The 25,783-nt window shown below is 43.1% G+C and overlaps 1 protein-coding gene across 1 annotated transcript in view; it reads left to right on the forward strand.

The window, feature by feature from the left end:
- The window catches only part of DYSF (dysferlin), a 171,685-nt gene that overhangs the window by 122,338 nt on the left and 23,564 nt on the right, over window positions 1-25,783 (forward strand). Inside the window, exons 34-41 of the mRNA XM_018560469.1 lie at window positions 1,754-1,783; window positions 4,127-4,153; window positions 9,082-9,183; window positions 11,477-11,638; window positions 14,097-14,262; window positions 15,819-15,892; window positions 18,349-18,405; window positions 24,817-24,915. Of these exons, the coding sequence (XP_018415971.1) occupies window positions 1,754-1,783; window positions 4,127-4,153; window positions 9,082-9,183; window positions 11,477-11,638; window positions 14,097-14,262; window positions 15,819-15,892; window positions 18,349-18,405; window positions 24,817-24,915 (717 nt within the window). The remainder of the gene's footprint in view (window positions 1-1,753; window positions 1,784-4,126; window positions 4,154-9,081; window positions 9,184-11,476; window positions 11,639-14,096; window positions 14,263-15,818; window positions 15,893-18,348; window positions 18,406-24,816; window positions 24,916-25,783) is intronic.

Here is a 25,783-nt window from a genome sequence, read left to right on the forward strand (position 1 = left end):
AGGCACCCATACACCCAGCTTTAGTTCAGAAAAATACTTGTTTATTATTTTACATCATCCAACATGTATTTAATAAAAAATTCTTGACATTGCTCCCATCATCTATGCACTTGTCTCAGATTTAGGTCCCACCCAAACTCTAATAATCTTAATATAACAACTGTCAAGCATATAGCATAGCATTATCCATACAGATCACTTTGGATATACAGCTGGCAGCTCTGTGCGTTTCACGGCCATTGCCGCTTCTTCAGGAGCAGAACTGAGACAAAGCTGTGGTTCTATAAAAAAAATATATACAACATATTATCTGATATTTCTTATATATATTTCTTATATATAGTATTATACATCAGACCAAAATATTCAGCAAAAATTGCTCTTACTTATGCAGGCCATTGATCAAATACAAGGAGCCAAGTACTGAGAAGACCATATTGCTCTAGCCCTAAGGGCAGGTGCAGCGATATATTTATGCGGTCACCAATCTCCCCGTTTCTAATACGACATTATATGTAGTCAATTTACTATTCAAACTATAAACCACCAACGCTACCAATTAATATAGACTTAGTTCAAATGCCTTGCCTTAGAATCTTAACTAAGGCTCTAGGCATATCGAATATGCGCGTTTGTCGAGGGCTACTTGGCTGTATCCCAATGGAAACGCGCAACAAAAATGCCGCAAAAAAGCTCATGTACCTTTTCAGGCGTAGGCCATTTTGTAGCGCGTTCAGACGGGCTGAAATACGGCAAGGTGTGAACCATACCCATAGAAAACAATGGGATTTTCATGTTTGAGCGTTTTGTAGAGCGTTCGTAGAGCGTTGAACGCGCTACAAAACGTACAGGTGTGAACCAGGCCTAACTTCTTGGTCCAAATACTAAAATGTGATTCGAACTTGCACACCTGTGGTCACGGGGATGAACAGCTGACCGAATGACGGAGGGGGGCGTGTCCGGAAGCTGATGGCGGCTGAGTGCGTCTAACACGAACAGCTACGCGCCACCCGCCCGCACACTGCCCACACATATTGGCTCCCAAAACAGCCTGGGGACGGCACCTACAAATACTAAAATGTACACATTCATGTGTCAAAAAGCTAAGTGGCAATGCTCACATGGAGAAGGATGTACCAACCTTTAATACTGTCATGAAGCTGACAAACACTCCTGTGTCTGTCCATATTTGTGAAGACCTTGTCATATTAGAATTTGTTCCATCGGTATATAGGATTTAAAGTAGGGGTGATCTAGGCAATAGGTTGATCAGCAATATAGATATGTCTGTAGAAATAATTTCAAAATAAACTCTTGAAACCCTGGAGGTCACTGTTAGCGTTTGGTCTCTTTAACTGGTCACAAACATAGGCAATTTTAACCAATGACAATACATTAAGTGGAGGTGACCTTCAGTGTAAACCATGTGTCACAAAGCTGAGTAAATATAGAGATAGAGATAGCTGAAGTTCTGTTCGATCCTTGACTTTCCTGTACTGGTCAGGGTTATCCCCATCCCTTTTTATGTTCTAAGCTTCCCTATTGGCCAATGCAACCTTCATTGATATTTGGGAGGTGGAAGAGGGCAGAGGCAATCTTGCATTTTATCAGAAGGATAAACATTTACATTTTGTACATATGTTGCCGGTCTAACTACAACAGTAAAATAACAATTCTGCATGAAAGTTGTGACATGAATGAATCAATTTATCATCTTTAACTGCGTTATGTGATTTTCTTTCCTCTGTTGTAGCCCAGTGAGCACCACATACCTGGTCTGGAGGTGAGTGACCTTATCATTAGAAATGTCTTTAATTTTTTGCAATGTATTTCTCAACCCTACTGGACTTTGTTCCTAACTAAGGCAAGCTGTACACAAGTACAAGCACGAGGGAGACATCTGCTCATCCTCAGTTGCTGAATAGAGTGACCCACTATGTTCCTGCTGATTTCATTATTAAGTGCTAGCAATAGACATGCAGGGAACACATAGGCGTTGATTAAGAACGGAGAAGCATGAGGCTGGAAGATTGTGATTAAAGAGAGAAAGATGGGTGTTGGAAAGCTGGAGGAGTGCAGAGGCAGCAGAATACAAGGTCAGGGGTGTTGCTGTCAGAGTGAATTGGAGTGTGTCCATTGTGTTAGGATAAAAGTTGAGGTTAGGTTGATACGATAAGAGGTGACCAGGGTATTAGCATGAGCAGGGATGTTAAAGTCATCAAGAATGATAGTAGGTATTTCAAAGCAGAGAAGGTCGGGCAGCAAGGCAGAGAAGTTGCCCAGGATGCATGACACCAGTCCAGGAGGCCAATAAATTGCCACAATCTTCAGAGAAAAGAGGGGAATACTTTAGAAAGAGGGAGTGAGTTTTAAAAAGGGTGAGGGATAGAGAGGCAGGTAAAGGGAGTGCTTGGAAAGTGCTTTGTGGGGATAGGACGTTTCCAACTTCACCTTTCCCCTCTGGGTCTGGGTGGATAAGCCCAGTAGAGGCCACCAAGGTAGAGGGCAGCAGCAAAGACAGATTCTCTAAGCCAGATTTCAGTAACAACAAGAAGGTTAACAGAGTTGGAGATAAAAATATCATGGACAGTGGTGAGCTTGTTCCAGACATAGAGGCCATTTCAGAAGGCATGTAGGGGGGAACGGGTTTTTTGAGGGGGAAAAAAATTAGACTGTGCAATCTGCACAGTCTAATTTTTTTCCCCCTCAAAAAACCCGTTCCCCCCTACATGCCTTCTGAAATGGCCTTCCTCAGGCAGCTGCTGCCTGAGGAAGGAAGGTGCTGGGTGCAAGGGTAATAGATAGCAGAGGGTCAGGATAAGGGGAGATATTCTGAGAAGTTAGGTAACGCAGAAGGAAGGAAGTATGGGAGGGAGATTAATATGAGGGCACATGCCCCATTATCCATGAGGTTATGTTGGCATGTGAGTTAATAATGAGCATAAGGCAATGATTGCAGTAATAGGGAGAGGGCGGGAGTATAGTTGAGTAGGGCTTCAACCAACTAATCGATTAATCGATTATGCGAATAGTTGTCTACTATCCACATTATCAATTAGTTGGTTGGATCCCCTAGCTCTCTGCTCCAAGTTGGGAGGAGGGCACAGCAAGCAGTGGGCGGGTGCAATAGCCAGCCTGCTATTGGCTATTGCAATTTAAAATGGCCAATAGCAGGCTGGTTGAAGCTATTCAAGCGCCATGTGCTTACAATACAATTTTTTTTTAATATTAAAGGGAAAAAAGTCATTTTCAGTTTCGGCTTGACAAATTCTGCTGCGGGAGGTGGTTTGCAGTGCCATTTATTTCAATGGCACCCCAAACTCGCCTCCCACCCACAGTGTGATTACCCGCACTGGAACGCACGGTACCGCAATGCCTTGCTTTCCAGTGCAGTGCAATTGCAAAAACCTGTGCATGCAGTTGTATTCTAAAGTAAACTTTGTAACACTTCAGTTGTGTATTTTAATTTATGAAGGAGGGTATTTATTTAATTTTTTTATCCGATTAATTAAAAAAATAATCGTCCAACTAATCGATTATGAAAATAATCATTAGCTGCAGCCCTATAGTTGACCAGCCTTGTTAAACTGCCTTAGTACCTGCTCAGAAATGGTACTTAGGCCTGCGCCTGGGAGCCACATGAATGAAAGGTCACATTTTCACAAGACCAGCCACAGAGACAGGCCACATTCCTAGAAATAAATATCAGCTCTTTGATTGGGCAAGACAACAGGAGATACATCTATCTAAAAATACAAGTTTGTAAAGACAAGAGACAAGTTTGACAGTTGTTTAAGAGCATTTGCTAACAGGATGTCAGTTTTCATTCATATACAGCATGGAAAATGTCAATATGGATGTTTAAAAGCAGCAGCAGTTAATTGTGAAGGAGCAGAGAAGATGATGAGAAGATGATAAAAGGTGGACTACACTGCCTTGGTACTTATTCAGAAATGGTACTTTGAGCATAAGCCTGTACCCACTGACTCCATAGAGACAAGAATCTAAAGGATGTCAGATGGCTTCCATAAACATTCCAATTGTCACTCCAGCCTGTTGATAATGGTCAACCATTGCTGTTTGCTCATTATGTGATGTGTCTCATTAGATACTTTCTTTCCAACAGGGTGACGTCTCTGGTGTTCTCAGTGAGGTAAGAGCATAAGCTGCTGTGGTGGGAGCCATTTTATCACTGGAGACGATATCAAGTTCACCCACACCTAGCAAAAACACTGAGACAGGGGGTATTAGATAATACTACAGACTCCTGGGGAATAAAGATGTCTGCACCCAGCAGTAGTTCTGGTCAGCCACATCCCTACATATAGGTCGTTGTCATTATACAGCAACAAAGTTACTGCCATTCCCATAGACAGTCATGGTTGTTGTAAACTAGGAGGGAAGGCTAACCTCCTCTCATTGGAAAGTTGAAAAAGAAGACTGATTGGTAGCGCACTCCTGGGGATGTGTTTGTACTATGTTGTGGCCGTTGTGCAGCTCCTTGTGTTGTTAGACCGGGGTGTGTAACTATGTAAAGATGAAAGGAAAGAAAGGGAGGGAAGGAGCGCTACATTAACCTCCTCTCATTGACAGCTAGTCTACAAACTTTTAAGTTACAAACGATCTCATACATCCATATTCTTGACTCCCTTATCTTGCCCTTACAAATTGATTCACAAGTGATCTCTTTACATTCATAAAACAACATTTATGTAACATTCCTATTTCTTCAAGTAAACATTTGTGTCACCTTTACAGTATCTTACCTCCATCTGCATACAAAGTGAAGCCTGCACAAAATGGTATCTGCTTTTTATATTTCATACCGTGCCCTTGACAACATGGCAGCAGACAGAGCCTCTTTTGGGAAGCTTTGCAATAGCATCATGAATCACCTTCACTCCATACAGTGTTGCAACCTTATGGGATGGTGGTGCTTGTGGTGATAACACGGATGGCCACACTTCTCTGAGGAAGTCCGTATGAAGGAAGAAACACGTTAGAGCACACGCGACGTGTTTCTGCACGGGGTGTCCCTCTTTTTACCCTACTGCATGGTGGGCTCTATGCACATACCCAATATGGATAGACATAGTCATCTTGGATGATCCTCCCTATGTCTGGAGCTCTAATACCATCTTCCCTGTTCAATAGTACTTGCCAACCATCGGACATCCATACTTACTTTACGGTGTGAGATTGTTGCCATTGTTTACTGTGAGAGCTGTAAAATTGTGGAACTCCCTTCCACAGACAGTTGTTTCAGCTGAGACTATAGCACCATTCAAGAGCCGTCTAGATACTTTTCTCAGTGCACAAGACATACAGAGGTACAGATAATCTTAGTAACAACAAATACACAGACACACACACAATACCCAAAGGTTGAACTCGATGGACCTGTGTCTTTATTCAACCTTAACTACTATGTAACGTTGTTTGAGTTTGAATGTCTCTACCTCAAATTGAAAGTCACTAAACTTGACTGTGGGACAAAACAACGAGCCTCTTTGTAAAAGCTGAATCTCACCTTCCCCCAGTATCCTGGTTGAGAGATTCATTACCAGACTCTCCTTCCTCTATATCGTCTGTTGCTGATGGGCTCTCTGTTGCTTTCCGCCCCTCCTGGATCTTCTGCCTGCAACACCTTAAAAAGGACAGGATGAGGATGCAGTAGATTACATTGCCGGTGGTAGTTTGACTGGATCTTGGACCCTTACTATCCATGGAGGGGTTCTCTTTTGGATGATCACTATTGCTTGAACTTGCTCATCATTCAGTCAGTTGATGTCTCATGGCACCTTGAGTAAAGTTCCCCCTTCTGCTTCGTCTCATTTGATTTTTTGGCTATAGTTCTCTTTAAGGTCACAGGAGGACATAAATGTGTTTCTGTGCAACAGGGGAATTTCCAGCATTCTCAAGGCCTTTAGTAGACATTGGTTACTGAGTATTAGAATATTTCCTTAGAGGTGTGTGTAGACATTTGAAGGCATTTTTGGCCACTGAAGCATGTCAACCCTCACATTTGTACCAGCCTGGATTTGCATGCCAGCATGGCTCACTGCTTATGGTGACCTAACCCATGCTATACTATTCTTATTCTGTCTGCTATCTTTGTCTGCAAGCTTAGAAAGGCCTATATACCTTTGTGATATTTCCCTATATATTTTACCCGCACTAGTAATGCATTGTAATGTGGCACTGGTAGGAGAAAAATATGTAGGGTTAAAGTCAACCTCACCTAGTAGAGCAATGTACTGTGTCTGACAATGGTGAGAGAAGAATATATAGGGTTAAAGTAACCTCACCTACTAGAGTATCCAACTTTGTCTGGCAATGGTTGGGGAAGGGAAGAATATGTAGGGTTTAAGTCAACCTGACCTAAAAGTGCCTAAGGTACCATCAGTACTGCAGTACCTGGCAGTGCCAGGTAGTACTTGTGTTACTCTTCAATTCCATCCCTTGTCCCTGAGACTTTGGTAGATACTGTACTAGGCCCAGACTGTGCATGGGGCTTTGACTTCCCACCAATATCAAGATTACGTCCTGTGAGATTTTTAAGGTTTTTGAGGTTTTTTTTGTTAGAATCTTCAGGGCAGAAATATGGAGCTACCATTGCCAACTTGTTTTTGAAAGTTTATTTCTTGGGCTGCCAACCTCCTCCTTACATTGGTATTTAATCCTTAATACAGAATCACTGACTGTATGAGAATCATTAGATGATGACACCCATGCACATTCAAAACTCAGTCAGTGATTTTTCCCATATTCCTGACTCCATGGACACCCTCTTTTATTTCATGGACAGGTATGATGCAAACTAGGCACTTGTACAGTGAATGTTAGGAGACAATACTGGGAACTGGGGAAATCAACCCTGTCAATCAAATATTACCCCTAACTTAGAGGCCAATGTGTGCTGTGACCTAAAGCTCCCATAGATATAGTTACTGTTTCCATATCCCGATAAATGTTAGTAAATCATCGTCCTTTTTTTTTACACTACAATTTTGATTGGATTGTACATGATTGTACTAAATCAATCTAAGACAAGAGTTATATGACTGATCAGAAAATTCCAACCAATTGTGTGGTGTGTGGATTCTCAAATGATGTTTGAGGCCCCTTCACACCACTTGACCATAGCAACCTAAATTGATGTGTGTTGACATGGGTTGCACTACTTTGATGCGCATATTGTTTTTCAATTCAGGAGCCAGAATATATTTTTGGCTCTTGGAGTAAAGTAGGAGAATACCTTGTTCCCCAATCTGTCTTCTACTTGAGTTGGAACTACTGAAAGGGAATGCTGGGGAGAAAGGAAAGAGGAGATATTTGATGAGTCAGCAAATTATAAAAAATATAGTTGATTGTGGTTGAATAAATAGTCATTATTTTTAAAAGAGAGAATTCAAAGTATGTAATCTATAAGATATAAAAAATAAATATGTAGAGGATTCATTGTGAAAATGAGGTTGTGTTTATAGTGTATTTATTCCTAGAAACTCACTTAGACGCGGAATTACACTAAAACTGTCTATGTTTTCTCTCCTCGCTTTCTCTTTCCGCTCTTTCCTCTTTGGAAAATGGCTCAGCTTCTTGTTCCAGGTTTCTACACCGAGAAACTTCTAGACTGGGTATACTATAGTTATTATTTTATGATGCTAAATTAGTCTAACCCGACCCGAATCTTCCTCTCTGTTCGTCTTAGCTGCTAGCTGCCATTTTTTTTTCTTCTGCCTTGCAAAAAGATACAGGTCAGTAGTTGTCTCTGGAGCTGGTAAACTGCTCTTGGTTGCCCGCGTTGTAAGTCAGGAGCAAAATTAAGTGTAGACTTAATGGGCTCAGTAAAGTGTAGACTTAAAGGAGAACTATGGGGCTAGGGCTTTTCCTCATACTTCTCCTTAGGGTAACAGGAGGACACAAACTAGCGTCCTCCCGTCACCCTGAGCTCAGTATACCGAGAGCCACAGCTCGCAGTATACTGAGGTGCCGCAGCTGAAGTGGATCCCAACAGTTATGCCTGGATCCGCCCAGCTGCGTGAGTGACAGCTGGCTCTGCCTATCTAGAGACAGAGCCAGCTGTACCCGCCCCCTCCCCCGTCCGTTCCGCCAGTTCGCGCTGGAGGATCGGAGAGGGGAGGGGGGAATCCAGCCCGTCCCCTGTCACGGCAGAGAGCCTTGACAGGATCGAGAAGTGAGCGAACGCCGGTATGTGTTCGCTCACTTCCCGATCTACTGAGCCGACCTGTGACAGTTTCATTGTCACAGGTCGGCTAGAACTATGAGGGTGAGTGAAAAGCACTCACCTCACATTTAATAGGCTCAGTAAAGTGTAAACTTAATGGGCTCAGTAAAGTGTAGACTCCATGGATTCAATAAGGGTAGACTCAATGGGCTCAGTAAAGTGTAGACTCCATGGACTCAATAAGGGTAGACTCACCCTTTTGTAACACTTGCTTAAAATGCAGCTGATATCCCCTTTTATGAATTTGAATTGTTCTTTAGTGTTCTAAATCCCTAACCTCTGCCCGGTGCCGCATAGTAATTGCTGCCTCGCTTCCATTGTGTTTCTGTTCACTGACATATCAGGGATTATGGGTAATTAAACTTGTTTTAAGGCATAGCAGTAAAAGGAAAGTAGACGCCTGTTTGCATTATGCTTTCGAAAATATTCACCAGCATCGATACGCCAATTTTAATCTAATTTAAAGGACACCTGACATGAAAGAAATATGGGCTCTGCCATTTTTGAGCTACTTAAACTGCTGTTTGCTTGGCTGTGTCTGCCTTCAATACTTATGAGTCAAAGACTCAGAACAAGCAAGCAATAAATGAGTCAGACATTTTCTGATCTCTATACCTATATCTATATGTTCTGTGTTAGCAGTTCAGAAAGTTTTGAAGCTAAAATATCAACACGGGGGGGAGGCATGCAATCATTATTTTCAGAAGGAGGGGTCAACAGTGGCAGCCCACAGATTTTTCTCATGACAGGTATACTTTAACAATGACACTGACCTATGTCTACAACAAGATAAGATGCACTTATTGTTTTGCTCTGTGTTTTTGCCCCTGCAGGCAGATGACTCAGACCTGCCTTATCCTCCGCCCCAGAGGAGCGCCAATGTCTACATGGTGCCGCAAGGTATTAAACCCATCCTGCAGAGAACCGCTATTGAGGTGAGTATGAGCTTAGTGATGCATGACTGTGCAGCGCAAAGTCAATGGTAAAGATTTAGAGGTTACTGATTAGTTCACTGGCCATGTGTAGGGAACCTACTATGAGGATACAAGCCTGGCCTGATGGGTTGGTATCTTTTTGAACCTTTATTAAACAACTAAAACATAATAGTAGAAATTGTCCATCTGTACCCTGTGAACAAAATTGAAAAGCGAGATTTCGAAAAACTGCTGGAGAAGAAGACCCGCGTACAGCCAGATATAGCCATTGATTTCCATGGGTGGCTGTACACAGCAGCTGTGGCTCCGAGGCAGGGAAATACGGGACATTTTTATGTGGAGGCATGAGGCTTTTAAGTGCAACTGAAGCCAAAATTGTGTTTAGTTTTGGAGTAGAGAGAGATTACAAGCCCTGTCAGGTTTGTATTGCTGTCTGTCCCTATTAGGGAGATTCACCCTCTCTGTTTGTCCTGGGGACCATTGTTACTGAGAGTAAAAGTGACAGAAAATCCCAGCTGCCTCAAAATGATCAGCAATGTTGTCAGACTGTCGTGTGCTCTTTCTTGCACCAAGGTATTCTTTATTCGAGAGGAACAGTATGTAGCTGGGAATTCAAATGGCTAGCCATCCTAATGACTAAAAGTATTTTTATAACTAGAGTAGGGGTTGGGGGGGTTGTACAAGTGAAGGGTCATTTACAGGGTTACTCACAAAGCTGCCGAAGGCAGCCGAGTGAATAACCCAGCCAAAGTGAAGTGAGCCAAACACTGTTCGGCTATTCACTTCTGGCTTGCGCTGCATGTTCGGCTGAGCCGAAGTGCAGAAGGAGTTCGACCGAGCCGATCCAGATCTTGGCCAAAGCTCCGGCAGCTCACTCACTGGTGTTCGCCCCTATTCTCATAGGGGTCAAACGGCAGTGAGTGAATAGCCGAATGCCACCGAGCGACACTCGGCTATTTTGCTTGGTACCTCCGAGGTACCGGGCAGAATAGAAAACAAGTGAAGAGAATGTGAAAAAAAATTTGCAAAAGGATTTTAAGAATGATAAAAAAAACAGAAAATTAAAATATATATATATATTTAAGTAAAGAAAACTAAATTAAGAAAATATTAATTGGGTGGAGCTAGCAGTGACAGCTAACTGTTTCCTATTGGCCGGCACCTGCCAAAGTCTTCTAGCAGGCCCTCGCCAATGAATAACAACTGGGCGGAGCTGACCATGACGTCATGGCCGGCTCCGCCCAGTTTCTATCATTGTTTAATGAACTATCAGCCTTGCCAGGTCATTTGGGGACGCTGATCTGTGATTACAACTGAGCGTAGCCAGCCGTGTCCGCCCAGCTGTCATTTGCGGGCAGAATTGCCGGCCCTTGTGAATAGCCCGTACAGCAGCCCTTCGGTTCGACTTAACCGAAGGGCAGAGGCAGCCGAAGAGAGCCGAAGGATCAGCTGAAGCTACGGCTGGATCCTTCTGCTCTTTAATGAATAACCCCTTTAGTCTCTGGCACCAAATCTTCTCAAATGTTGAAGCGCTACCTCTACAGGCCAAAGGTTAGGCTTCCCAAGGGCAAGATACAGATTTACCTTTTTTATCTAAAAGGCATGTGGTTGGAGTTTGGGGACATAGCCAATGCTGTGTGGTAGTTTTCCGGGCCCATTATAAAGTTCTGGTTACCACTGTCTCTAGGCTTGAATCATCAGTTAGAAGATCCAAGATTCCCAAGAGACCTGTTGATGGGTCAGAAGAGCCCCTATGCAATCTTTCAGTTGGCTGTTGGGCAGCCTTTTTGTTCTGTGCATGCCTCCTGCAGAACTGATAGGCAGCCCAATGGTCAACTGACACACAAGGCAACCTAACAAAGCTGCTATTACTGGCCTTCCACACTCCACACAAAACAAATTTGCTGGAGTTGGACTTTAAGTGCAGTAACCTATAATAGTGAATCAAAGCTACTCTGCTGAAGTCAGGCTTTATTGAGTATTATTAGCACATCATAAGATGTACTATAGTGCTTTCTGAACGTCTAAGATGATCTTGTACATGACACCAATAAATGCCAACTGAGCCGTGAACATCTCTAGAAATTAATTTTATAACTCAGGTCTGTGCAGCTTTTATTATCGAATAGTGTGTGTGAATCTGTACCTAGTTCTGAAATGTAATATTCTTTATTCAATCACATATTGTTCTACTTTTACCAATTCTGACATCATTTGGCCAATGTGGAGGACGTGCCATCTCTTAAATCAATCCCTTTCAACACAATCTCTTGCCCGCTGTCTGTCACTGCAGGTGTTGGCATGGGGTCTGCGCAACCTTAAGAGCTTCCAGCTGGCCAGCGTGACGTCACCCAGCCTGATCATAGAGTGTGGCGATGAAATGATCCAGTCCTGCGTTATTAAAAACGTCAAAAAGAATCCCAACTTTGATGTGTGTGTCCTATTCCTGGAAGTGGTAAGAGCCCTTAATACTGTAAACAGATTTTCCCATAAGAAAGGGCCCAGGTGCCCGTAAAAAAGGCTTTTGGCAGCCATTCAGCCAAGTTTTATAGGGAGATATTCCTGGTCTGTAAGAGCGGGGATGCATGTGTTTCTTATATTACAAGGTAGTTTATCAGCCGTTGGAAACCTGTGATATAAATAATATACCTGGTGTCTCATCAATCAAATCCATCTGGGTTAAAAAAATACGTATATACAGATTGGCCTACTTAGAAAAAAAGTCCAAGGAGCAGAGCACTGTGCGCCAATTACAGTACTCATTAGGGATGCATCGATGACGGTTTTTCAGTATTGAGTACGAGTATCGATATTTTTTTTCCGGTTCTCGCCGATACCGAATACCGATACCAGAAGGGGCGGCATGTAAGAATCGCCACCCAGCTTCCCAATAAGCAGGGAAGCCGTCTCCATGCTCCCTTGTTACCAGGTGTGTAATGACTCGTTGCCCGGCTTCCTGATTGGTCGAGAAGCTGGCCAATCAGGAAGCCAGGCAATGAGTCATTACACTGCGCCTGGCTTCCTCATTGCCCGGGTAGCCGGCTCCATGCTCCCTCGCCACCAGATGAAGCCGGCTTTCTGGCCAATCAGAAAGCCGGGGGCGGTTAGTGACTCGCTGCCCAGCTTCCTGATACCGGAAGCTCGGGTATCGGGCTAGGCATCGGAGCATTTGGGCGGGTACGAGTACTTGCCCAAATGCTCGGCACCGATACTGATACTAGTGTCAGTATTGGTGCATCCCTAGTACTCATGGCAACCAATCAGGATCCATCTTGACTTGATATGACTTTAGTAAAGCACTTTACACCTAGCACTGTGCTTCTTGCTCTCTCTTTTGAAGTAATATGATTTGCCAAAAATGTTCACTTTTAGTTATACCTCTTATGTTAATTTTGAATCACAGCACCAAACTCCAGGGCTTTTGAGCAGAAAGGCTCAATGCATTCAAGGGGTTAGCACAGTCCTGCACCTTGGTGCCTCTAACATTCATGCAATGTTTAAAACCCTGGTGTCCATGTGGTCCATGAGCGTTTTGTATCTCTTTGTTATATGCTCATTTGTCCTTGGCCCACAGTAGTTTGTGGTGGGAGCATCGAATTTTAAAGGGGTTGTAATGGCAGTGATCTCTATCCGAAAATGTGTTTTTGCTTCTATTCGCAAACAAAAGAACATTCACAGAGATTTGCAGTGAATTGTTTATAAATAGACCCCTTAGTGTTAGTGCAAACATCCATTCACAGTCTCGTATTTGCAACCCCATTTATGATGGGATGGAAGAGGCAGGCCGTTGCATCTTACCTAATTAAGTCAGGTCGGGTTTACTGTGGGTGATCACAATCATCAGTACTTCTGCTGTGAACTTTGAGGATGAATTACTTTACAGTGCCTTCAGCTACAGAGGTCAGCAATGGCTTGTTTGTTTGTTTTTAGCTTATTGCTACTATATGTAAACAAGTGAAGCCTCAAAAAGTACTGCAAATTGTTCAAAATGCCAATTTTTCTTTTTCTGTTTAACCCTAAATTACATGAAAAGAAGTAATTGAAAAAAACTCTAGACATGCTTTCATTTTTATATGTTTTATATAACTGAAATATCAAAAATTAGTTTTTTTTAACAGTGGTCAGATTGCAGTTTGCTTCACCACCCTTAGACAGAGGGAAATCTCTTAAGAGTAAATCAGGAAACTTTGTGAGGATTAGCTTAAAATGGTAGTGCATTCAGGACTCTTCCACTCTTAAAAAAAAATATTTTTAGGGCTTCCTGCCCACTTTTATTTAAACACCCACATACGTTTTTCCCTTGCAGGGGTTTCTCCAACACAAAGTATAGTTTTCTTGCTAACGGCAAAATAACACTTCCAATGTCTTTCCGACTTCAGGTTGTGTTTTTAACAAAACTTTTCCCACACAGGCTGTATCAAACACACTGGCCACACAGGCTCATCCTTGTCCCCTGGCCACACAGGCTGCCCACCACACAGGTGATCCTCTCCCCCCAGTCTGTCACACACACAGACGGGCTCTAGGGTGCGGCCCCTTTCTTAGGAGGCTGAGTGTTCTTGTGGAGGCCCTAACAAGCCAGCTAGCTTCAGCTGGGCTTGTTACCTCCAAGCCTCCAGCCCTCTCTGCACTTTCCCCTAGAGGAAGAACTTCAGTATTATATCTGAATCTAGAGCATACAACTCTGCCATCCTGGCTAGACTCATACATTTTCCTCTGCCAGCTGCCACATGTACATATAAATCAGTACAGGCATTGTACATACCAGCATCACATAGGAACAGGCAACATACATCCCAGTCTGCTGTCTTGTTTGCGAAAATGACAATTTTCATGGCCAGTTGGAGCAGAAGCTTGAGCAGAACTGCTGGCGTAAAACTTCCAACACATCACTATCTCCTCTTCCTTTTTAGAGGCTTCCCCGTGAGGATCTGTACTGCCCGCCCATCATTGTGAAGGTGATCGACAACCGGCAGTTTGGTCGGAAGCCCGTGATTGGACAGTGCACCATCCACTCACTCGAGGAGTTCCATTGTGACCCCAATGAGGAAGAGGGCGACATGGAGGAAGGAATGGCCGGTATACTGCTGTCGACGTTCTGCATGAATTATTGTAACAGGGACATGTGACATCATCAAATGTTTTAATTACATTTATCATATGAACATTCGTACAAAAATCTACCACTACAGCCAGCTTTAGCAGCATCCCTATTGAAGATAACTCTGTGGCTAATTTGCACACCTACATTTTGGGGGAAATATAACACTTTTATTTGGTACACTTTTTAAATGAAAACTCTGCTCATTTTAATCATAGGTAACAAATGTGCAAAAATGTTTTTAATGTTTTTTTAATTAAATTATTAATGACCATTTATAATGGTATGATGAAAATGGCAATGCAGATCCCAATGTAGACTAAACAGGATTTTTCACAATAGAGTGAAGATTTTGGAGAAGACAGAAGAAGTGAACAATCTAGGACAACATAGCTGAACTCGAAAGTGAGCTGAATTGGAGAATTTTCCAGAATCACCAATTTTGCCTAGATTGTTCACTTCTCCTACCTTCTCCTAACTCTTCACCCTTTTGTGAACAGCCCTGTAAAAGCTTATTTTGTAAGTGAAGCCTGCAGCCTACATTCAATCACTGTGCCATATCTGACGTCAGTTAGTGGGAACCCGAGCCAGGATTGAGAGCCAGCAACCACACAAATTACCCTCACACTTTTGGCCATATGCTTTATTTTATGTCTATGACCACAGGATTTGCAGGGCAGGTTTCTGTTTTTTTTAATTAGATTTTTACTATTTTAATAATGTAATTATATGACTACTACAGTATTATATAGATGACACTGCAGATCCCAGTGTAGCCTTAAGGTGGCAGTGTTTATTAGCAGGTAGAAAGCTTATTTTGTCAATGAAGCCTCCAGCCTTTATTTGATCCCTGTGCCATAGCTGCCATCAGTCAGAGGAAACCCAAGCCAGGATTGAGAGCCAGCAACCACACAAATTGCCCAAACACTGTTAGCCATATTGTTTATTTTATATCCATGCCCACAGAACTTCAATTTGCAGGTTAGATTTCATTTTATTTATGACTATTTTTAATAATATCATTATTACAGTAATACATATAGATGGCACTGCAGATCGCAATGCAGCCTTAAGGTGACGGTGTTCATCTGCAGACGGAAAGCCTCCAACTTGCATTTGATCACTGTATCATAGCTTCCATCAATTAGCGGGAACCTGAGCCAGTATTGAGACCCATCAACCACAGAAAGTGTGCACAAACCTTTGGCCATATACTTTATTTTATGTCTATGACCACATGACTTTAATTTGGGTTTCTGCTTTTTAATTAAATTATTCCCATTTTAAAAATGTATTTATATGACTATGACAATATTATATAGATGGCCCTGCAGATCTCAATGCAGCCTGAAGCTGGCAGTGTTCATCCTATTCAGTCTATCTGTCAATGAAGCCTTCAGCCTGAATTTGTTAAGGCAATTAAGAATTCCTTTGCAGCAAATGTTGCAGTAATATCTTATATGTATTTCCTGAATATACACTGTAGTTTTCTTTTGATGTGATTAAAGCAGCGGTGTACCACATTTCATTTTAGATGATGTAAGTGTTATCCAGCGGGATGACATTCTCATCGATATTGATGACAAGGAACCTCTAATACCGAGTCAGGTAAGAATATAAATGGCTATTCCGTTTTTTATTAATTCCAAAAAAGTTATCCCTTATATATATTTTGTGGTCATGGTTGACCAACTTTAGAGGTAGCAAAAGATTATAGGAAATGTGTGAGCATCAGGCCCAGGTGTACAGGTAACCCTGAGTTCATGTGTATATTGGACCGGTGCTCCTGGTGATATTGGAAGCCATAAAGTTGATCCTGTGGCTGATGTTGATCATTTGTGTTTTTTTGCTCTCCAGATTATGGATTGTGTTAGTTGCTGACCTCACAATGGGCCCTTTACCACTTCACTGCCCCTGTACATTGCTATAGATCTCTGCAAATTCCATATATAGGCAGCCACTTCTGGGCCTTTTGGCTAAGATCACATATAGTATCTGTACTTATCAGTTTTCGGGGAAGTATAGTGTCGCCTTCGGACCAGGAGATGACAGTCTAGTATCCCCTAGAGCAGTGGTTCTCAACCTGTGGATCGGGACCCCCTCGGGGGTCGAATGACGATTTGCCAGGGGTCGCCTAGTGGCTCTCGGCCGCCGGGAGAGAAACACTTTCTCCCGGAAAGGTCGGGACCTTTCTCTGCTCTGGTTTTTTTTTTTTAAATCGGGGGCCGCCGTAAGTCAGAAAAAAAAAATCCACCATAGGAATGCATAGCTAGATTCCTATTGGCTATTTCACTTTGCAAAAGCCAATAGCAAACTAGCTACTGCACCCGCCCTCTGATGCTGCCAATCAGCAGAGGGGGACCTGAAGTTCTCCATCAGGTCCCCTTCTAATGATTGACAGCAGAAGAGGGCGGGTGCAATATGTATGTATTCAAGCAAAAAAATATGTAAAACACACTTCTAGCTATGCATTCCATTTTCCCGATCCGCAGCTGCAGAGATCAGGAAATGTCTCAGTGCCTGTGATTGGCACTGCGCGCTGTCAGCTTCCTGGCCGGCTCGGCACATGGAGCTGCGAACACGCCCAAGCCCATCCCTATCAGTGACAGTACTGCGGAGTATGTACCTCATACGTTATTTAGCCACACACTTTAAATCCAATTCTTCTAGTTCCAGCTGCAGAGCCCGGTCCTGTCTTTGTCTATAGCAGTGGTTCTCAACCTGTGGGTCGCTGTGTAAGGTGAGAGTCCTCCTCAGCTCTCTCCTAGCGCAACAGTTCTCCTGCCACGCCTCCAGATGTCGCTGCAGCAGCCGCGTCATCCCTAAATTTTACCTTTGGGGGTCACCACAACTTGGCAAATGTTACCAAGGGGTCCCGGCCCTAGAAAGGTTGAGAACCACTGCCCTAGAGTAATAGGTGGGTGTTGGGGGGTTTCCTTTACCTCCTGGGTTGAATCTGGCTTGGGGCACCAGGTGTGTCACCAGTTGTAGGCAGATACCTTCTTGTGGAAATGGGGCTGCCCTTGTCTGGCCATGAGCTGAAAGAGCAGGGGCCCACTGTACTGTATTCCCTGGGTGTGTCATCCCAGGGGTGCCAGAAAATTACTATAGGTTTGTGATCCCACTGTGTTTCACTTGCACTAGGTTACGGCACCTAAAGCATGTTCTGCACTATGCTTCTTGGCCAGGCCTTTTGGCTTGCCTGGAGCAGTTTTTTTTATCTTGGCCCAAAGACCTGCCATGTCTTAGCACTGGCACTTATTTGTTTATTCACTTTTTAATGCACGAATGAGCACTTTTTGACCCCACAGACAACTGAGGGTGTGGGTGTCTTCGGGGCCCCCCCTGACGTCATGGGAGAGGTTCTGTGGCCTCTAAAGGTTTGCTTTACTTGTACCCACTCGGGGGGTCTCTCTCTGGTAGAGCCCTCACCTTGTACTTGGTGGACCAGCTCTGGCAGGTACCTAAGGATTAGGGTCTGCCTGGCTTTGGCTAGGTGGATCAGGGTTACCTTGACCCGTCAGGAGCCTTGCGCCCTAGGGGGTTCAGGGAATCGTAGCCCTTACGCTCCAAAGGAGCACCAAAAGCACTCTTGGGCCCTTTTTTAGTGTGTTGTGATTTCATTACTCACTTTTTATGTTCACAAAGGTAGTTTGTCTTTGATGTATGCACCACAGACTTCACCGGTGGTTTACCTCTTTCTGGGTCCTTGGCTTTTGTGATCACTGTTTTACTACAATTCCCCAAACGCATGCAAGTGTCAACCGGCTGGTAGCCAGAGCCTTGGCAGGAAAACTTATAATGCTTATTACATTTTACCGCGTACCCTCTCTACAAGCCTTCTCCTTTCACAAGATGCTTGGCGGATTACTCTGTAGAAACCACCACTAAATACACAGCTGCCAGGAAGGGTAAAAAAAAAGTGTATTTCAAAGACTTCAAATAATTATAGTTAAAGAAGAACTCCAGGAATTGATCATTTTGTGTTTGTAGTTTCTTAATGTTTGTTATGTTTCTAATTTTGTGGACTCTGCGGGTTGCTAACCAAACATTTTGACTTGTAGCTTGCGGACGGTGTCTCCGCCATAATTAACATATCGTCCTCCCGGTCCAGCCTTCATGTATGTATTGTGAAAGTGCTTCATATACGGGTGTCATGTTTTCCCATGTAACACGCACGCTGCATGACCTCTGTGAGAGAAGATTGTGTTGATGTCACTGCTTCACCGGGAGGTGCTTGTGGATTTTTTTTTTTAAAGAGAACCAGACACGATTGGGCCTATACAAGTATTGCAGTCAAATTTTTATAACTTACTTATTTACATACAAACTGAGATATATGTTTCCCTCTTAAATTGCTTTAATTACTTTGAAAAAGCTTCAGCTTAAGTCTGGCCTCATACAGATAATGTACCCTGTCCCCTGAGTGTGCATACCAATAATATAACTAACACAGACAATAGTAAAAGTAGATCTAAACCCTAAATGAACGACATTTAGGGTGTTATTCACAAAGCTGCCGAAGGCAGCCGAGTGAATAACCGAGCCGAAGTGAAGTGAGCTGAACAACGTTCGGCTATTCACTCCGGCTCAGTATGGCTGATTTCAGTTGTACATCGTCTGAAATCAGCCGTAATTCGATTGCCTTCGGCTGCACTTCGGTCAGAGCATGTTCGGCTGAGCCGAAGTGCAGAAGGACTTCAACTCAGCCAATCCAACATCTGGATAAGCTGAGCCAAAGCTCCAGCAGCTCACTCGCTGCCGTTCGCCCCTATTCACATTGGGGCCGAACGGCAGTGAGTGAATAGCTGAATGTTTCCGAGCAAGCGGTGGTACCAAGAAAAATAGAACATCAATAAAAATTGTCGAAAAACAGAAAAAAATAATAACAATACATTTTTTAAAAATTGGGCGGCGCTAGCAGTGACAGCTAGCTCCGTCCAACTGTTTTTTATTGGCCAGCACCTGCTAGAGTCATCTAGCCAGTCCTGGCCAATAAATTGCAACTGGGCGGAGCTGGCCGTGACGTCACCGCCCAGTTGTTATTGTTTAATGACAGATCAGTGTCCCCAGGTCATTTGGGGACGCTGATCTTTCATTACAACTCCGCCCAGCTGTCATTTGCGAGGTGTACGGCCGGCCTACGACAGGCCATTCGCCCAGCTTCGGCTGTCACTTTGGCTCAGTTGAGCCGAAGCATATGCCTTCTGCTCGTCTGAACCACTTGACTGCCTTCGGCTGCTGTATGGGCTATAGTGAATAACCCATACATCAGCCCTTCGGTTCGACTGAACTGAAGGGCTCCTTCAACCGAAGCTAGGGCTGGATCCTTCGGCAGCTTTGTGAATTACCCTTTTAGTTTGCCGAAGCACAGAGGACCATAAACAATTACCTGTCTACATTCACGGACTCCAGCATTGGTTGCACATCATTGATCTGAACCAGCTTCCTGAAAGGGACAATGGTGGACCATGGCTGCAGAATGTGTGTCAGCATGGCCACTTTTAATATCCACCAGGGGCTCATGTGATACAGTGACAACACAGGAGCATTTTGGGAGAAAGATGTCATCCCATAACAGTTCCTCAACATAGATCCTAATGGCAGAATCATCAAGTTTTCTTTCAAAGAAAACTGCTGCTCTAACATGTTAAAGCTGATAGCAGCTTTTAGTTATTGGGTTTAGATCTGGGTAGGCAACCCGAGGGTATGACTGTATTTTTTTTAAACGTAACCTACACAGTAATCATTTAGAAAATATTCAGATTTTTGCATAACCCCCAGGGTGACTGGTTCTCTTTAACCTTACTTAGCTCACTTGGTGCTGGTAAGCAGGTTAGCGGGCACTTTTCCATTTGGCTGGCAGAAGTTCCCATATGTTTTTATGCTTGTGTATAGTGTGCCTTCTGTAACTTCTGTCAGAGTTCTGATGTCCTTTTATACACTTATAAAACCTACACCTGACTTTGCATGCAAGGAAAATTCCACTGACCCCTTCAACTACAGAACACTTCAAAGAGATGTGGACAGATTCTACATTTTATTAGCATCTGGTTAGTAGAACCGTACCTCTAGAGATGTTCCTTCATCTCATTACCGAATAGGTGGCAGAGTCTTTATTACAATAAACCCATTTAACATAAAATGTAAAGTGTTAATAGTCCTCTACCACTGTCATTCGCATCATCCCAATACATGGCAGGTTTCTCTATTGGACATGGCAAGCTTCGTATAGAGTAGATATAACACAACACCTAACAACATTCTAAAGCAAATCCGCCATTCATTTTACACTATAGAAGTGAATGTCATGGTGCCTGTGTTTACCTTCATTAACCAGGCAAATATCCCCTGTGTTACTCTCTGGTTTCACTTTTAGTCTAGGTCCCCTTGCCTTTGCAGAGCAAAGTCACTGGGGGGAATTTATCAAAGCTGGAGCAGACAAGATCTGGAGCAGATTTGCACTGCAATTCTTCAGCTTCTCTGTCTCATTTTCAAATCTTCCTTGAGCAAACTGAAGAGAGAAGCTGATTGGGTCCCAGGGGCAACTGCTCTAGATGCTCTCTGCTTCAGTTTTGATAAATTCCCCCCACAGTGTCTTTGTAAAGCCCCCGCTCCAGTTGTGTTTACCTTACCACTGAAATCCAAGGTGTTGGCTGGTGTAGGAAACTCTGGGGAACTTTATGTTACTCCCTGGTCATGTGATAGTGTTAAGGCCTAGCAATTGTTTGCTAGATGCAAGCACAGTGATATTGTAGGAGGTCATATGCACTCCCCTTCCAAGAAGCACCAGCACTGTCTACCATTGCAATGGAGGCAGGAGTAGGTCAGAGCCCTGATAAGGTAAGTAAGACTGGCATGGAGGGAGGGGAAAAAAACAAAGTCACCATCACTAATAGTATCTCTGTAATTCCCACTTCTCTGGCTGTAAAAAACCTCCCCATAGACCTGAATTGGACCATACACCTACAGTAGAATCACTAGAACTACATGCCTAGAATCTCTTAGATTTATATTGCTGTCTCTATCCCCTTAGCTTTGCTTTTATGATTTATTCTTTAATGCATTTCTATAAACCGCTTTGTCATGTGTAGTCAGACTAGCCAAATGTGATATGACAATGTTCAGAATGGGTTGATGGGCTTTATCCACATCACTTTTTAAGCCTTTGTCCTTTGGGGACTCCAGCAACAAATGCCCATGCTGTAATTCCCGACTTTGTTCTGACCCACCTTGGAGTTTTGATGTTCCCACCCACCTTGGCTTGTTCCAGTTTCTCCTGTTGCCTGTTGCACATTCTCTAATTTATTAATGCAACTAGAAGTGTGGGATCCCATTGATAACTGTCACTGCAGGTGTGTAAACCTTACAATTGAAATTCTGGGATTATACCACTAAGAAAGAACTTACCAAAAACTGAAATATTACTTGAGAATGGACTGACCCTTTTAAAGCCCAACTTCACCTTCTAGGCCTAACCCCGTGTCCTTCACCCCACAATGCTCACCCTCTCCACATACTTCCTCCGCAACTAATGCAGCCACCACATTTAGGGCCGGTTCACCCCACTTCCAGTGTGTTCCAGCTTGGTTAGCTGCTGCAAAGCACTGGATCGCATTAGAAAATCCTCCCTGCAGTCTGGGGCGGGAGGGGGCATGCAGTATATTATACTTTTGGTTTTGGGTTTAGATATACTTTAGCAGAATATAGCACTCTTTGATGAACTAACTTACATCTTTTGTTTATGGCTGCAGAAGATTCTCTGGGTAAGTAGGCTTTGGGTAGAGCCGCTATGATAATGATACAGTTACAAGGACATGTTTTTTCCTTGAATGTTTTTTGTGTCACCAGAGGGAGACTTGTGAAATGGAATTTACGATAAAGCCACATTGAAACCAGTCTCTGTTCACCGTGTTCATTTAAGGGGTGAATGTCTGGCTGAGTCCAGAAATCCAATAAGCCTCTCTTAGAATTTCTCCATGAGGTCAGTGTGATGGAATTCTATGCATTACTAAAATAAGCAGTTCCAATGTTCAGTAGAGGCAGAAGGTGCTGCAGAGTGATCATACCCTCATTAGGGTTGTTGGAAGACCATTCATTAACATATGAATCTTTGTCTATGTGCATTTAACTTATTTAGGTATGTTAATTATTTGTAAAAGCCTTCGCCCTTGAATAGACATCCAAAAACCCTAAATATTGGTGTAACGTGAAACATAGAAAGGTAAACTAAGCTTGTATGTTGATGACAGGTTCTCTATAAGGTGAACCTGTGATTTGTTCATGCAGAACAAAACACAGGTTCAATTAAATACTCACACTTCCTTCCTGATTGCTGATTTGACACCATCAAATACTTGTGGAGTATGGAGGGATGGAGGACCGAAGCTGCTACCTTGTCTGGATGGTGTATATGTGTCATCTAGGTTTCTCACATACACATGGAGAGGGGCTCCAGGGTTTATAATTGCTTGATATGGAGAAAACAAACTTTTTTTCAGAATCTTAAGTTCTGTTCAGGGTCCTGGAGCCCACAGGCTTTGTAGAGTTTTGGGTAGGGTAAAAACTCTATTCCTAGGTCCACATCTTACCTGGTAGCCAGTCTACACTGCCCAAAAGCCTTTATATATGTGATGTGACTGATGCTGAAGGCTCTCTGGTGAAAAAAGCTGAGTGCTGACATGAAAAAGGTACCAAAACTGTCTGCTTGTTTTGGAGAACCCATCACCCATCAGAGGGCACCCCGTTAGTCAGGATCTGTCATGAGTTTAGGTAGTGGTTCGGACAAGCAAAATATATCGCCTCCTGTCTCTCTCACTTTCTCCTGTCTCTCTCTCTCTCTATGCTGACTCTTCTCTCTCCTGGTTGTCTCTCCTCTCCTGGTTGTCTCTCCTCTCCTGGTTGTCTCTCCTCTCCTGGTTGTCTCTCCTCTCCTGGTTGTCTCTCCTCTCTCTCCTGGCTGTCTCTCTTCTCCCTCCCCCCCCCCTCTCTCCTGCTGTCTGTCTCTCATCTCTCTCTCTCTCTCCTGCTGTCTGTCTCTCCTTTCTCTCTCTCTCTCTTTCTCTCTCTCTCTCTCTCTTTCTCCTGTCTCTCTCTCTCTCTCTATGCTGACTCTTCTCTCTACTGGTTGTCTCTCCTCTCTCTCCTGGTTGTCTCTCCTTTCCTGATTGTCTCTCCTCTCTCTCCTGGTTGTCTCTCCTCTCTCTCCTGGCTGTCTCTCCTCTCTCTCTCTCTCTCTCTCTCTCCCCCTCTCTCCTGCTGTCTGTCTCTCCTTTCTCTCTCTCTCTCTCTCCTGTTGTGTGTCTCTCCTTTCTCTCTCTCTCCTGTTGTCTGTCTCTCCTTTCTCTCTCTCTCTCCTGGCTGTCTTTCCTCTCTTTCTCCCCCTCTCTCCTGCTGTATGTCTCTCCTTTCTCTCTCTCTCTCTTGACTGTCTCTCCTCTCTCTCCTGGCTGTCTCATCCCTCTCTCTCTCTCTCTCCTGACTGTCTCTCTCTCTCTCTCTTGGGCTTTCTCTCCTCTCCCTCTCCTATATCTCTATATCAAATTCATAGAAATGATAAGCCTACAATTTAGTTTAAAATACCTTGGCGGTCTTCAGATCTGCCATATTGATAGATTGCTACTTTCTTTCCTACAACATGCAAAATGCCCCAGACTGAAATAATAAAATCTTTGGAATCCATTGATTTGGGTATGACTATGGAATATCAAGCTGGATTATCACACTTCCTAACTGTAACATCTCCACTTTTGCCTAATAGATTAGAAATGATGAATTTCAGCAATGACTGTTATCAGCAAAGTCACAATGATCAGTGACTTTGCTGATAAGATATAACCAACCTTAACCCTAACACTAAATGTAATGCTAACCCTTTGCAACCTTAAAAACCTTCAGAACCACCTTTAGGTCTTGTGTTGTTGGGCTTTTGCTCACGTCAAAACTGCTTCCCTCCCTGTATAAGTAAATGGGAACTCAAAAATAGCTTGAGCACCCAATTACACTTGTGTAGCACCACTTCACAATTCAGGTTTAGGTGTATTTTTGCACATTTTTTTGCGCATCCGACATTACTGCCTTACATGTAACAAACAAGCAAAGAAGCTCATGCACCTTTGAGCTTTGCATGGTTTCTAACTGTGTGTTTCTTGTGCATTATGTGCAAGCAAAAAACACACATCTTGCATGGGGTGCCATTAACAATGAATGGCATCTCAAGCGCAACATGTGTTTTTCATGCTTTACATGAATGCAGGCCAAAAAAATATGGGATTTTGCACGTGTTCATACACTAAACATAGCAGCTAAAGCAAGTTGATCTGAAGCAGGTCAACTGCAGTTTAAATGTACCTCTGATAAAACACTGAATGATCTCAGCGGTGTCTGAAACTGATGTCAAATGCAAGCTGAATGCACCTGAAAGCAACCTGAAAGCAACCTGAATTTGACCAAGGTCAACAAAGGGCCTAATTATGCCTTCCTGAACATAAAGAAATGACTTATTTAATGCTATATTTTATCTCATTCACCAGGAAGAAGAGTTTATTGATTGGTGGAGCAAGTTCTACGCATCCATCGGGCAGAAGGACAAGTGTGGGACTTATCTGGAACGAGGATTTGACACATTACAGGTAAAACATACTACCATCTTTTGGTCATAAACCGTGTCAATTGGACAGATACAGGATCCCTGAAGAAAGCACTCTTCTGCTCCTCTTTGCAAACTTAAAAACCTTCAAAACCACCTTTAGGTCTTGTGTTGTTGGGCTTTTGTTCTCGTCAAAACTGCTTCTCTCCCCATAGAAAGTCAATGGAAACTCAAAAGTAGCTGGAGCAAAAATAAAAATAAGGCTTTCTCACCAAGGCTAGGAGTTCAGGTGGAAATCCTCAAATAATGAGAGAAGCTCTGTAGATGTAGAGTTATCATTGAAGGAGCTGCAGGAATGCCACAATGAGTCTGGGGGTGTCATTAACTTTGCATCAATGACCACACAAACAGAATTTCATATACCGGACTTGAAGGGGTCATAAAATGTGGTTTCAGCTGCCATTGCTTAGGTTCTTAGTCTCATGCGCTATAAATGAAATATTATAGTATAATAATTATTTGGCTAAAAATCCCTGCATAGAAAATTAATGAAACGAAAACTGTGTAATTAATTATTTCAATGCAATTCATTAATAACTCTTTCATTTTGGGATAAATGAGCATTTTACACCGGATGTTTTATTGGGCACTTCCCAGGGTAACAATTAACACATCATGTCAAATTTGAATGCCAACATAGCTTTACATAAAATAAACAGAGACCCATAGTGTGCATATTTTATGCAATCATTCTCAAATTTTATATTAAGCTCAAAATATTTTTGTTTGTTTGTTTTGCGTAGATTAGAGAAGGATTAGACAGATTAGACACCCTGTCAATGTTTTTTGTTTTTTTTTGCTGTGCACCCAAAGGTAGCTTTACCCCACTTGTCCCAATGACCACTGTTACA

Source organism: Nanorana parkeri, unplaced genomic scaffold (assembly GCF_000935625.1).
Source record: "Nanorana parkeri isolate BGI_ZX_2015 unplaced genomic scaffold, ASM93562v1 scaffold456, whole genome shotgun sequence".
NCBI classification, from domain to species: Eukaryota; Metazoa; Chordata; class Amphibia; order Anura; family Dicroglossidae; genus Nanorana; species Nanorana parkeri.